We start from the raw sequence: 14,256 nt of genomic DNA, 5'->3' as shown, positions 1-14,256 counted from the left end.
TTTACAGAGTTTTGTAAGAATATATTTGAAAAAAAAAAGAGAATTTATAACTGAAAGTCTGTTTCTGCCAAAAAAAAAAAAAAAAAGGCTCCGAGACCCACACTGCCATTCAGCCGCACGCCGGCTGCTGGAGGGGCTGCCCCGGCTCGGCAGGCATCCTCGTTTCAAAGGGAAGCAGTTCAGGGCATTCGAGCGCCAGGGTAGGCGGAGGGGGGAGCGAGGGACCACCCGCCTGCCTGCCTTCCCTCCCCGGGGGCGGCGCCCGGGTCTCCGCCTCCCTCCGAGGAGCCGCAGCCCGGCTCAGGGCTGTGACAGACCCTCCGTGGGCCAGCCAAGCCCTGACAAGGCTCAGCGACCCCCGCTCCCTCCCCGCTTCTCCTCAGCGATCCCCCCGGGCTCTTTCCCGCCCGGAGACCCTCGGCCGCCCCGCGGCTCGCGCCCCGCCCTCCCGCGGCAACGCCTCGCTTCCCCCCGCCCCCTCCCGGGTCGCTAGGGGCGTCACCGCGTCACGCGCGGCGCCAGGCCGGCAGGGAGCGGAGTAGAGCCGAACGCCTGTTCCCTTCCACCGTGCGCGGGCGCTGCGCTCGGCGCTCGCTTGCTCAGGCCTGCGACGCCCTCAGCTGAGGCAGCGGCGCGAGGGCGATGCTCGTTGCTGTTGCCGCCGCCGCCGCCGCCTGAGCGTCCCGCGGCGGTGGGCATGGGGCTGGGCTCCAGCTCCGAGGTCCCCGACGGCGGCGCCGAGGGATTCCACGTACACGGGGTGAGGCGGCCGCCGCCGGGCCCGCGGGGGCGAGGACGGGAGGGCCGTGAGGGGCGGCGGGCGCTGAGGGAGGGCGGTCTGGCGGGGCGCGGGGTCCCGCTTCCCCCCTCCTGACTGTGGTGGCTCAGGCAGGCCGGGCCCGGCACGGGAGAGGGCGCTGGCTCGGGCCGGCGGGCCTGTGGGCTGCGGGCTCCCTGGCCCCCACCTGTTGGCTCCTTCCAGGGAACTGCCACGGCGGCAGGGGAGGAGCGGCCGCACTGCTCGCCGTAGGCAGTGGGTACCCGCCCGGCGCGGCCTCACACCCGCCCCGGCTGCCTTTACCGGATCGGAGCCTCGACCTGCGGTGTCTTGGCTGCCGGACAGCCAAGGGGACCTTTTTGTGCTCTTTGAAATAGTTTAAGAGTAGCATAGCCCGCCCTCCCGCTCCCCTCCAGATTCCCTTGACTGGAAGGTTTGACTGATATCTCTGCGGATCTTTACAGCATCTTAGCTGGGGGTTAATTCCTGCTCCAGCCAGTGTTTTCCTGAGGGGCTGCTTCTCACAGGCGCTGTGTGTAGATGCAAATTTGTTGTAACTCCTCTATCTGGCAAATTGTCTGCATGCACATTGGTTTAAATGCGTATCTTGGAGCTTAAAGATAGGCAGAGGTATTGCGTGAGTTATCATTTCATTTAGTTGGTGGTCTTCCTCCCTGAAATAAGAGTGGAAACGTTGTTGGCCCATGCTGCTTTCCACCTCATCAGCAGTTTGTGTTTCTCAATATCACAAGATGTGTTTGGGGTACCAGTGTTGTTAGTAATCTGTTTTTGTCAGTCTCCTTAACTGAGTTAACTCCATCAGAAATTACTTGGTCATGAAATGCCTCCTCCTTTTATGTTAAGTGCAGGATACTGCTCAGTTTTCTGTACTGGAGGATGATTTCGGTGACCTACAATATGCAGGAGACAAAGTTTTCTCCAGGGAATGCATACAGCTTTTGATACGGTGTCATTTTGAAAACCAAATACTACAGGATTTTTTGCAACTTCCAGCTTCATGTGGGAATCTGTACGGCTTTTAGACATCTGAACGATATCATGAGCTCCATAATAACTTCCATGTACTTCTTTTTGTGTATGTTTTCATCCTTGATATTGTGTTACGTGACAGTTTCATTCTAAGGCTTCTTGCACTTTATTTAGAATTGGGATGTAGGGTAGACTCTTTTTAACCTTCAGCTTGGTTCAGTATAAGCTAGCTGTTTGCTTTTGATGCAATTTAGGGTTGTGATGAAAGTTAATACTTCCTACTCCAATTGTGGTTATAGTGGTCAGTCTTGACTGTTTAATAATAAAGCATGATTTTTTTTTTTTTTGCTTTAAAAGCTTTTGTTGAAGTAACTATGCTATTACTTATGTATATTTTATAACTTGCATAAACAGTTATGCCAGCAAAAGCCCCAATACTGGTACAACTTATTTAAAAGAGAAAAAAAAAAGCAGTTTCATAACAAAAGATCAAATATAAAATGTAGCAGTTTTAACTTTGCTAGCAATGAACTTCTTAGTTTAGATGATGCGTGGGTTGTAACTTGGCACTTAAATTGTGGGGTGCCTTTCAGGAGTCGAATACGTTGCAGGTTAAGAGCTGTACTGCTGAGTTCACAAAAGTAAAGTTACAAGCAGCGTGAACTGTTAGCATGTTGGCAATGGTTCCCTATCGCGTTGCTTTGTTAGTATACTTTGAAGTGGGTATACTCTCATATGCTTAGCATATATCAAGTTCTGTGTAATTTTTGGTGGGTTACATCCTGGTGTGAATGCATTTTAATAGGTGTTCTTTATATTTCTTTATTACATCTGTTTTACGATAACTTGGTTATAATGAAATTGAGATGTTGTAACTCTCATTTCTTATGAATCTCTTGTAAGTGATGGCAATCTTCTTGACCAGTACTTGTGGTTAGCCATGCGTTTCTAGCATACTCTCTTAAGTGTTCCCATTCTAATAAGCTGTAAATTGTGTTTATGTAAAAAATGGCTGTGATGAAATTGGGGACTCCCAATGTGCTCAGGCTATTCGTAGCACGGAAGAAAGTCCTGAAGCAGCACTTTGGAAAATAAGCCCTTCTCCGAAGCCCTCAGTATTTAATAATGCCATGCTGTGTACTTTGCATCACAATACTTGTGTCTTGTGTGGAGTTCAAAACCTGTTTTTCACAGCTTAATTAGGACACCAGTTGTTCATAGTTCTATAAACAGAAGTTCACAATTGTGGACTGCTTCCAAGGTCTGTCATTTGGTATCTCATCTCTGGTTCAACTCAAAAGTAAATATTGATTCAAGTGTAAAGATTAACGCTGTCCCTCTTACTGTAACTTACTGTAACTAGAGAACAATGCACAATAAAAATAAAATGTATGTTTTGCAGGTTCAGGAAAACTCTCCAGCTCAACAAGGAGGACTGGAACCTTTCTTTGATTTCATCATTGCAATAGGACACACTAGGCTTGTAAGCCTCAAATGATTTTATTTTTTTCCCTTGCACGAATTATGGGTATTGTAATGATGAAAGGTAGAAGCCAAAGCTGTCACAGTAAAGATAGCTTTTCGTATTGGACATTGTATATGGCATTAACAAGGTAAAGGAAAACTTGATGGTGTTCAAAATCTCCTCTCTGGCTGATCCAAATTTGAGGAAAGTCTTATTTATGCCTTTAGTGTCCTTAACTTCTTAACAGATTAACACAGTGTTTATTATATTACTCATTCATGCATATTTTTTGCCACAAGGTGAATATTGAACTGGTGAGTCAATGGTAAGAGCTCAACATTTGTTTAAACAAACTTGCTTCAACATTTGATAAAACATGAAAAAGAATCATGGCCTGTCTGCTTATACTTAAGCCTGGTAACAGTTCCTGTATGGTGAGTTATGAAAACAGAGTTGAGTTTTGGTTTGGTGGTTTTTTGGTTTAAAAGGCTCACAGCTGTACGCTTCATCCTAGCTACATACAAGCTGAATTCAGTAAGTTTGTCTTGCTCTCATTAGTGGGGGTGTCTTTCTGGAAATGATTGTTACAATGGTAAATTTTGGTGGAAGATCAACCTTCTCACATGACAGAAATAATGATAGTTCTCTAAGGTGCTCGCAAATAGTCTATCCTTTCACAGTCAATTTGCAATGACTTTGAAGGGTTATTGAGTAAGGACTGGGATCAGAGGCATGAAGTAAAATGTTGCTGCTTGTTGTTACGACTACATAGTTGAGATCCAAGATTGCTGTTGTTATTTAATAGCAGTTATGAAGAATGGGAAAGTAAGCGATGAAACTGAATAATAGTAAGTAGTTACGTAAAGGGACATGAACTGACAGTACTGACTTCTTTCTAATAAAAGAAAATTGAACTGCTGGGACCGATTGTGAGACACAGAGCCTAAACTTTGACGGTTTTGGTTCTTTGGTTCTTTGTTTTCAAATTCTGCCACAGGTGTGACACCTACAGTACAGGTGCAACTAGAAATAATGTTAATCATGTATCTCTTTCTGTGCTCTACAGAATAAAGAAAACAATATGTTGAAAGATCTGCTGAAGGCAAATGCTGAAAAAGCAGTGAAGCTGGAGGTGTATAATATCAAAACAATGAAAATAAGGGAGGTGGAGGTGATCCCCAGTAACATGTGGGGAGGACAAGGTCTTCTTGGAGCCAGTGTGAGGTTCTGCAGTTTCCAGGGAGCCAGTGAACACGTATGGCACGTTTTGGTGAGACAGAATTCTTCGGTGGCTCGTTCATACAACCTTGTTTTAAAGTGTAACGTTTAGAAGTAACTTGTCTGTAGAAGTACAATGCTGAAATCATACAGAAGAAGGAAACGCAGTCTTGAAAGTTTGTCTGAGCTATTTGAATATGGTCAAGTAGTGGGTGACTGTTAGTGTTGCCTGTCGCTGTGAAGAAAAATAACTCCATCCCAACCAGACCAAATAGTTTGTGATGGGGAGAAGGTTTTTCCGTCTTATATTAAAGAATCAATGGCAAAAGCCAAAAAGATTCTGGCTTGATAGGTGTCTCTGTGTTGGCTGAACTTCATTAAAGTAATATTAATGTTACAAAAAACACCAAAAAATTATTTTAAAATTAGAGGGAGAGCTGAAAGAGTAGAACAGAATAGGAAAGACTGTTATATTTCTGGTTGTTTAAGTAAATGCAACTTTTCAACATCTTCAGAGCATCTCATTTTGAACAGGTAGTATCTCGGTCCTTCTTGTTCAGCCTGTTTTACGAGATGTCACACCTAGATGTAGACTGTTCAAGGGCATCTGTTTTGTCCCATAAATAAAATGTTCTTTCCTTCTGTTGCTTTTGGAAGTAGATTTCCTTTTTGATCTTGGGATGGTTTATCCTGCTGCGAGTGCAGATGACACATGTCATTCTTTCACAGGATGTTGAACCTGCATCTCCTGCAGCTCTCGCTGGTCTCCAGCCGAACACTGACTACATTGTGGGATCTGATCAGATTCTTCAGGAGGTAGGGCGCATGCTCCTTCAAGTAGTGATTGTCTTCATGCCTGCCAAGTGTATGTTGTAGGGTTTGGGTTTTTTTATAAATCTAATTGCGTGTACGTCAAATGTATGGGGATAGTGTTTTGGGATTTTGGGAAGTTGATGTTTATCACAGATGCTTTATGCTTGAGGTAAACATTACCTTTTTTGATCTGACAATTGCCCCTAACGATCAAACTACACTAATAAGTGTTAGTCTGTGTTTGGGTTTTTAATATCTCATGTTGGAGTAAATAACTGCACAAAATGCTAACTTGCTTCCAGCTCCTTGTCTTACACATTTGAGTTTAATAACTACTATTTTTTTTTTTTCTTAGTCAGAGGATTTCTTTTCACTGATTGAATCCCATGAGGGGAAGCCGCTGAAGCTGATGGTTTATAACACTGAAGCAGATTCCATTCGAGAGGTAGTTGTGACTCCCAATGGAGCTTGGGGTGGAGAAGGAAGGTACTGATCTCAGGACAGTCACTGGCTGATGACAGGTTATATACTCACTGTAAATGAGTTCCTGTTAAGAGTATTATTATTATTATTATTATTATTGATTACAGCTTGTTTTCAAGTTAAGCCTTGTTTTCTTACACTTGTCACGCAAAACTGTTCATCTTTCCATTAAAAAAAAAAGCTTAGAACTAGGAATTAGGCATGTTCTGGATCTAATCCTGTTCGGGTTGAAACCAATGGCAAAACCTGTATTGACTTCCCCGGTGGCGGATTCACTAGCTACGTTCTCAGAGTCAAACATTTGGTTAAAGCAAGAACAAAATCCAAATCGGGTCAGATTATGTATTTTGTAAAGATATAAAAATAATCACCTGAAAGCTAAGCTATGTATGTCTAAATGTCAGTTGCAGAGTGCTCCTTGAGTACTATAAGTAAGTGAAATGATTCTTGCAGGTAGGTGATTCTTGCTATAGATTAAAGACTCAAACTCTTCGTGTTTTAAAGAGTCAAAATTTAAAACACTTACTAGCTTTGTTAAGAACAGCTTTTTCTCAAGTCTTGTTTTACTTCTCTTGTACAGTCTAGGATGTGGTATTGGATATGGCTATTTGCACAGAATTCCCACACAGTCTGTAGCATCAAAGAAAAAGTCAGAAAGCAAACCACCTTCACCCTTACCAGAAGCCGGAACTCCTGTACCGTCTACTAATGGTTACACAGAGGTATGTAAGAAATCAGTTATGTTTTCTGGAGTTTCAAAATTTTTACTTGTTGGAACATTCATAATATAGTATATTTGAGTACAGCATACAATTTTGCTTGAACAAAATGGAGTTAGGTGATGGGGAAGTGAGAGCTGATGATGCTGAGCAGATGACAGGATGGGTAGCATGAGCGAGAAACTCTGTTTGCCGAGGTGTACCCTTTATTTTCTCAAACTTTCAGCTGGTATTCTTCCATATTCCTCACTGTATTTGGGTGGAATTACATATATTACAATTAATCTTTCACCAGTGTTGGCTGATATAAATTTTTGGCAGATATTTTCTTCCTGTTTTAATGGCTTGCATACTACAGCTGTACCAGTCAATGAGAACCACATTAGAAGAATACTTTTCTCACTAGCAAATAAAATACACCTACAAGAATTAAGTATATATATAAGTTTTTCTGAGAACGTACTGGCTTTAAAAGGCTACATTGGAACATGTCCTAAGCAGTGGTGTGCCTATCGGTTTCAGCATCATAGGTTCTCTCTGAATTGGCGTACTTGGAGACCGGGGCAGAATGCTTTCATAGGAAGGTCGTCTTCAGGTGAAGCTTTCAATATAAAAAGATGCTTTTCCTTCTTACTGTGTTATTCCAGACTCCATTATTGGCACCTACTTCTCAGAGTGACAACTCTGAAATAGTTATGAACTTGGATCATTCCACAGATCAAGAAATGAGTGGTTATTCACCAGAAAGCTCACTTTCTCCTCCTCCCCCCCTCCAGAGAGTTATGGATCCAGGTATATTTTCTTAGGTGCTTTTTTCAGCAATTCTTTAGAGGACATCTCGGTAAACTAATAAGGTCTTAAACAAGTTTGAGACTTAAATACAGAACTATGAGCATTGGTGGTTGTTTTCCTTAAAGCTTTTGACTTCACTGGATTTCAGAACTGTGGAATTTGGGTACTGTGAGCCTGACTGAGATTAATATTCTGCAGAAGTCTTTCCACTGATGTCAGCTAACTTTTAGGTTAAATTTATTTGCATTTAGCGGGGAGGGGAATTCACTGACTTCAGTCTGGATAAAACGTCTTTTTGAATCTAGAATTTTGTGTTGTATCTAAAACAGTACTGTAATATTTGCTTTCTCCTTCAGGATTTCTAGATGTGTCTGGTATTTCATTTCCTGAACTCACTGACTTAACAGAAGTGTCCAACATGTCTTCATCTGCCTCCTCCAACATGCCAGCAGCAGATGCTTTAGTGGGCACTGAAAAGTTAATGACGTCGAACAACGACGCTTCTGCTTATTTTGGTAAGTGTATTCAAGATTTCCTTTAGGCCTCTGACCTAATTTCTGGAATGGTGCCAACTCATGCCTGTTCAACAGTGTCATGCTTTTTGGAAATAAGCCAATTTTAAGAAAAATCAGAAAGGGGATTGGCTAAAATGAGATGGAAAAAGTAGCAGAAATCAGGTGTAGAAGTGGACAAAAACTAATAGGCTTTTTCATAAGATTATAGAATGTGTGTCTTTAAATGAAAATGTTGATGATCCCAATTAAACTCACCTTAAAAGTAGGTATTTCTAAAATCAGTGTAAATGAATTTTTGTACCACAAGCTTGTCTTCACAGTTGTAAAGTGAAAACAAAATTGCAGTCATCTTAATAGTGACTTTTCTATTTTTTAAAAAAAAGAAGTATCTTCACATTATGGATGCCTTTGCCTTTTAAAAGGTGGGGTAACTAAGAGTTGTCATACAAAATAAAACATCTCTAGCATAAGAATACAGCAGACCAAATTGTCTGTGGCCTCTTAAAAACCTGCTTGCACCATCAGATTTTCTGGATTTGGGGAGAACCAAGTAAACAGAGCCCGTGTATTTGACAGTTGTGAATCCGGTTATGCGCCTGTACGAGGTACCTCATCCAAGCTGATTTTTCTAGACGTATGGTAACTGTCTGTTAGCCTGACAGCTTTTGGTTTTTTTACAATTTCCATTTCCCAGAACGTGCCACAGCTTTGGACCCTGAAGATGTAACCGTGTATTCTGAAGGCTCAGTCAAGCAGCCCAAGTTGGATGACCTACTGCCTTCAATTCCATCTTTACCTTCTTTTGCTCTTCCTAATGAAATTTCTTCAAAAACAACACTAGGAACTGATCCCAATAACCAAGAAACAAAGCTGCTTTTAGACAGTATTGAGAGCTTGTTAACCACTACTCCGGTGAAACCAGATGATGAAGCAGCATGTGAACAGAAAGAAGAAGCAGCTGCACAAGATCATGAGTGAAATGGATGCTGCTTTTGTTTACAGACTGCCATACTGTAACACTACAGCTTGGAATATTTTTCTGATCTTGGAAAGAATTACAGTTATTCTATTTTGTTAGTGTAGACAATATTATAAAAGAAAGAATATGGAGTACATATCCTGTTGTCTTTTCCAATCATTGTTTAATGGATTGACCTGTGGATTGATCACTAAATTAATGGAGAAATTAATGCAGAAACAAGTTGGAGACTGGCAAAACATCAAGTTCCTGAATTCACATTTGCCTACAAATGCTCCTGAATGTATGTATGAAGGCACTCTGCCTGAACAGTGACACTTGATGATGATTTTCTCAGTATGATTGATGGCATTAAAAAAACCCCCACCTATTTATGGTTTTGACTTGCTAGAAAGCTTTTCTAATGGTGTGCCTCACTTTGACAGTTCTTGTGACTTTCAAGGCATTTCCTACTTGTTTTAGAGTTTCTCTTCTCTGTAACAGTTGTTCACATACCTTCTGTACAACTACTTTTGCAGGAAAGGAAGTACCACATGGTTTGAAGTCGCAGCATAGAGAGAGGCCAAAATCGTGTGGGTGGGTCCTGTCATTCACTTCAGCTCTTCAATGGATCATGTGGTCATCTCACAGTTTAAAAAAAAAAAAAAAAAGGTGGGGGAAAAACGATGATGGTTATTTGAAACAAACTGAAGTCAAAGATGATTTTAAGCCAGGCCCATGTGTTTTCAGGGCGATGAACCTTTTCAGTGGAGTTGAATATGTCTTGATTTCTGTAGTGACAGAGGAGTAACATTTCTTTAGTTGTGCTTTTCTATTTACCCATTTCTATTTTTATACAAATCATTGCTTAAGACTTGGGGAATGGAACACGTTAGTGCAGCAACATCTATTGCTTTTTGTAGCTTTTTTGTTTTGTTTGCACTTGTCTTCAGATAGCTTCTGAATGTAATAGTAAACATGAAAGAAATGTGGGTGTTCTTATACCCCTCAGGGCAGTGATTTATCATGGAATTTTAAAGCTGCTGATCTGGAATATCTTCACTATAGCTGGTACAGTTAGTGCGGTGAATTCATAAATTAAGAGAATGGGGTACAAGATGAGGTGTGTGTTTAAGCTGTAAGTTAGAGTATACTTATTTAGCAGAGTGTTGTCTGATTTCCTTTTCTCTGCCCTGCCTCCTGATCTGTTTCTGCATTGTGCCCTGTGGAGGTCGGTAAGCGAAATGACGGACTACGCTGAGATCTAGTGACGATGCAGGATGGGGAATCTGGGTCACACGGATTTGCCTGTGACAGCTCAGCTTCAGGAAAAGGGTGCAGATGAAGTTGCAACACCAAGAGAGGTCTTCAGATGAGTATACCCTTACGTAAAATCTGTCCTCCATATTCCTTCATCTCTGTTAGTCTTAAATACTGTTTTCACATAAAATACAGCAGCTCTGAACAGGATGGTCAAAATACCTTCTGCTTTAAAGAAGAATGCATTAAGCCCTAACTGTAGGTAGTAGAATTAAGAGATTTGAAACCCAGTCTGCTAAATGGTCTGTTAATAGTGAACAGATTTTTTTTTTCCCATTCTGCTAAAATAAATTACCTCTTTTCTTTCCCCTACTGACTGTGACAAGGGTGAACAGCCAAACACTGAAAATAAATGTAACTTAAACTAGTGGTAGGTTTGGTCTCAGAGCCTGATGAATGAAGACATCTAGGTGATCTGTCTGGGTTTTTGTTGTTTATTTAGGACTGTTTCTAGTCTTATACCTTTGTCAAAACTGTTTTTAAGCTGGTAGTAGCTCATTTAAGTGATGCTGTACCATAAGCACCCTTTAAAAAAATAAAGAGCAGGGAATGTCACTCATACATAAATTTCAAATGTCACAGCAATAAATGGCTTAATGCTCATGGCAGTCTGTGTCCAGCCTACTTTGTGTTAATTGGCTCTTGGAAGGGGAGGTGGGGAGGTGGTTTATATTTAGGAAGACTTGATTCTTTTTCCATAACATCTGAATGAACAATGGTCTAACATACCCATTTAGAAAACCAAACAGAGAGTGAAACTCTAGCAGTAGTATGTTGTATTCTCCTAACCCATAACGTTATCATTTAAATGCTAAATGAGGTGAAGAGTTTAACCTCCTCATCAAATTCCTTTTCTCTTGACAATTTGGAGACTACCTTTTGAGATGCCTGAAGCTACCTCTCTGCTGAGAAAGCTGATTAGAATTTCTTAGGTTTTATTTTAAAACTAAAAAGAGTGGAAGAAGCTCCTGAGAGTGGCTGGATTCAGAGAGGATCCAATTCTCCTTGACACAGGCCTCCTGCCTGGCCTTCCTGCTGTCGCTGCAAGCCCTCTGATAGACGATGTGCTGTAGACCGAGCTGGAGCATTTGTGATTATCTCACTGCTGCTGCCACCTTAATTTGAGGAAAACTCAGGAAGGGAATGACCAGGTATTATTTCTGAAAGAAATGTACCTCATAAGGCCTGTTCTGATTAGGCCAGTTCTGAAATAAAAAAAGAGGCTTCCAGGAGCTCAAGTATTACAGCAAGGATTAGGCAAAGCTCATTTCCCCTGAGCCATGCCTCTGGTAACCCTAATGAGCCACAGCCCCTGGGTGCTGGTGGTTAAACACAGGATGGGTGCTCAGAGAGGCTGTGGGACCTCCACCCACCCAGATACTCACAACTCAACAAAGGCTGCAGCAACTCCATCAAGCCTTGCCCCAAGCAAGGCTAACTTCAGCAGGTTGGACCAAGCCCTCCCTTCTGAAGTAAATTACGTGATTCAGGGGAACTTCAGACAGCACAACCCTGTGCTAGGAATGACCCTAACCCCCAAAACTCATAAGGAAATAATCATCCTAGAGATAAACATGCAAATCTCATTATTAGCAGCAACATGGATGCTAAACTAATTCCAGCTGAACTTGAATTTGTGAATGAATGCGTTTAGTGTCTTTAAGGTGAAAGAACTGTTGAAATACCAAATTCAGGCAGAGATGACTTTGTTTTCCCTCTTGAACTTTCACAGCCGGCTTGCCGATTTACTGGATCTGCACAAATCTGCTGCTGTACTACTGTAGGTGACATTCAGAAGCTCCTCATCCAAATCGCCCTACGCGACTGAATTCCTCGTAGCTGTAACTGAGAAATGCTGCAGGAAGATAGGCTGCAACACTGAGTAGAGGTCACACCACTGGCCTTGAATTATGCATTTCCAGCTGCTTGGGGGTTCGGAATTTAATCTCACCTAGCATGAAGGATTACAGCACTAACTGGGGAAGCAGGAGACTATTCCTGCACCATGAATTTAGCAGAAATGGAAAGCAGCAGAGAGCAGCCTCCCAGGGAGAAGCTTTAATTCAGCACTCCCCTCAGCACCCTTCCCCTTCTCCATCTTCCCCCATAACTGGGCAAATATTTTCACCCCCAGCAGTTACGAAAGAACTAGGCACCACTGCCTCTGGCTGTGAAGTGAAAGCAGCTACAGGTTACTCACTGCGTTTGATTTGACTGTGCTAACCTGTTATTTCCTGGGCACTGCCTCTGATGTCCACACCTCCTCCCTCTTTGCTTTTGCCTTAAGCAAACACTAATTTGCATTGGTTCTGCTGTAACGGCAATTTCAAAGCAATTGTTTGGTGTAAGTTACATTTCTAAGCTACAAAAAGTAATAAAGCATTCACAGTCCCATGAAAAAGATGGCTAGAGCACTGCCGCAATATCCTCAGAGAGAGATCGGGCGTGTCCCACCCAGTCTCTGATCAGTACCTCTGGTCTGCGTGATGTTTGTACAGCTGCTTACAGAAAAACCTCCACCACACAGTACAGGAAACTATTTTAGTCAATCACTTTCTTGATATTTAAGTCTGCATCTGCTTTTAACAGTTCTGTTATCTAGCTGGGTGGTAAATCCACCTGGCTCCATTCGGGAGCCATCAGCACATCCAGAAGTGTAAGATCATGTGCTTAAAGATTGATGCTGAATATCAAGGTCAAGAAGTTTCTAGGGATAAAGTCTGAATCAAATGGGACCTCTGTGGAAGAAAAAGTAATACCTCGGTGTAATGTACTGGCCAAAATTGGGAGTACTGTAACTGGATTCATGCCGTTAACGGTCGCTCTGTGCCTTCACCTTTGGCAAACGCATTTTCTCCCCTTCCTGGCACCTCCGCGCTAATTCACCTCAGCAAACTTCCCCCTCTGCCCTGAGTCGGCAGCTCTCAGATCTACACGTTGAATAGACGCCCAGACTTCAGCTTGCACCATCTGAGCCACGGGACAGCTGTTCTCCGAGCAGCTCTCGCGCTGCGCTGCGCGAGACTGACCGAGGCGTGCACTGCCAGTTGCCCCTCTCCCGTGGAATATGGGCAATCGGACTAATAAATCCCAAGCCACTTTTTTTCCCCACCACTTCAGGCAATGAGGCAGAACTACATTATTATCTTCTGCCTATGGCTTATTTTGAGCATTTTTTTTTTTTAGTGTTTCCAAAAGTTTACGCTAAATTCTTCAAGTAGTTCTTCTCTTCCTAAAATGATATTTGCACTTCAGCTGCAACTACTCAGCCTGGCTCTCCTGTTCTCAGCACTACCCCACCTGAAGAGAAAAACAAAATCACCTGTCACAGATCAATTAAGTGTTTTTCCAGGAGACAGGTTACACTACTAAATAATAGATTTACAACTCCTTTCCAATATGAACTTGGAAATTAAAGAACCTTCTACAAATCAATGGCCTTTCCTATGATTCTGGCAAACTGGAACTCCATCTCTGTTCATAATGCCCTAGTGAGCTGTGACTCTCACGTTAACTCCTTAACGCCGTGCAGGGGCCTCTCCTGTTCTTGTCTTCATGACTTACAGACAGCACAACACCAGAAAAGGTGACAGAAATCAAAAGGGAAGTAGCAAAAAAACTCCTCTCACTCGACACTCCATCTAAGATGGATGCTGGGAGTCTCTGGGAACACATTCGGTCACTGAATTACTGCGTCCTCTCCGAGAGCAGCCCAGCCGACAGTCCCCACAGCAAAGGCTTTGAGTATTCCGTACCGGCATTTTCAGCATCAGGAAACGCAGTCTTGGCTTCCCATGTGTCTCTTTCAGGGCTATAACCTTTCCACATCCAGAAAACTCAGTGTCAGCTGGCAGGAGTCACTTGTAGCAGGGCTGTCTTTTCTTATGTACTACGTTGGTGTCAGCACAAAACATTTTCGTAGTACAAAAGCACGCACTGCCCATGCGAACAGCGTTACTCAAGCACATTCTCCACCTCAACAGTATCTCAGAGATTGTATCTGAAGGCTTGCATGCCTGCTAAATTCTTATATCCAACCGCATTATAAGATCATCTTGAAGGGATTTTGCTAAGGCACTGCCATTTCTTCAGCCATTCCACTACTTGAGGCTTCAAAAGGACTTTGAAGTCCTTTGTAATACAACCATTAAGTGGCAATGGTCCAAGCTCTAAAATTGCATAATTGATCCAATACACAAAACAAC

The 14,256-nt window shown here is 42.5% G+C and overlaps 1 protein-coding gene across 2 annotated transcripts; it reads left to right on the top strand.

Moving 5' to 3' along the window:
• Positions 1-284: 284 nt before the first annotated feature.
• On the top strand, positions 285-10,659 carry GORASP1 (golgi reassembly stacking protein 1). Of its 2 annotated transcripts, XM_075144257.1 has the most exons (9): positions 285-760; positions 3,171-3,251; positions 4,300-4,503; positions 5,181-5,267; positions 5,620-5,750; positions 6,328-6,469; positions 7,114-7,258; positions 7,615-7,773; positions 8,468-10,659. In XM_075144257.1, the coding sequence occupies exons 1-9, from the start codon at positions 698-700 to the stop codon at positions 8,749-8,751; spliced, it is 1,296 nt and encodes a 431-aa protein (XP_075000358.1). In that variant the 5' UTR covers positions 285-697; the 3' UTR covers positions 8,752-10,659. The 2 variants fall into 2 exon arrangements, with proteins under 2 accessions (XP_075000358.1, XP_075000359.1); XM_075144258.1 differs by lacking the exon at positions 4,300-4,503 and having other exon boundaries at positions 592-760.
• Positions 10,660-14,256: the final 3,597 nt, after the last annotated feature.

Source organism: Calonectris borealis, chromosome 2 (genome assembly GCF_964195595.1).
Source record: "Calonectris borealis chromosome 2, bCalBor7.hap1.2, whole genome shotgun sequence".
Taxonomy (NCBI): domain Eukaryota; kingdom Metazoa; phylum Chordata; class Aves; order Procellariiformes; family Procellariidae; genus Calonectris; species Calonectris borealis.
The sequence above is the reverse complement of the archived record's forward strand: the minus strand, read 5'-3'. Positions and strand labels throughout refer to the sequence as shown.

What these genes read in the sequence shown, in the direction of transcription:
- GORASP1 (XM_075144257.1), top strand. Translation starts at nt 698, where the DNA reads ATGGGGCTGGGCTCCAGCTCCGAGGTCCCCGACGGCGGCGCCGAGGGA. An exon ending in CAATAGGACACACTAGGCTT is followed by an intron (nt 3,252 to 4,299) that starts GTAAGCCTCAAA and finishes TGTGCTCTACAG; the next exon opens with AATAAAGAAAACAATATGTT. An exon ending in AACACGTATGGCACGTTTTG is followed by an intron (nt 4,504 to 5,180) that starts GTGAGACAGAAT and finishes ATTCTTTCACAG; the next exon opens with GATGTTGAACCTGCATCTCC.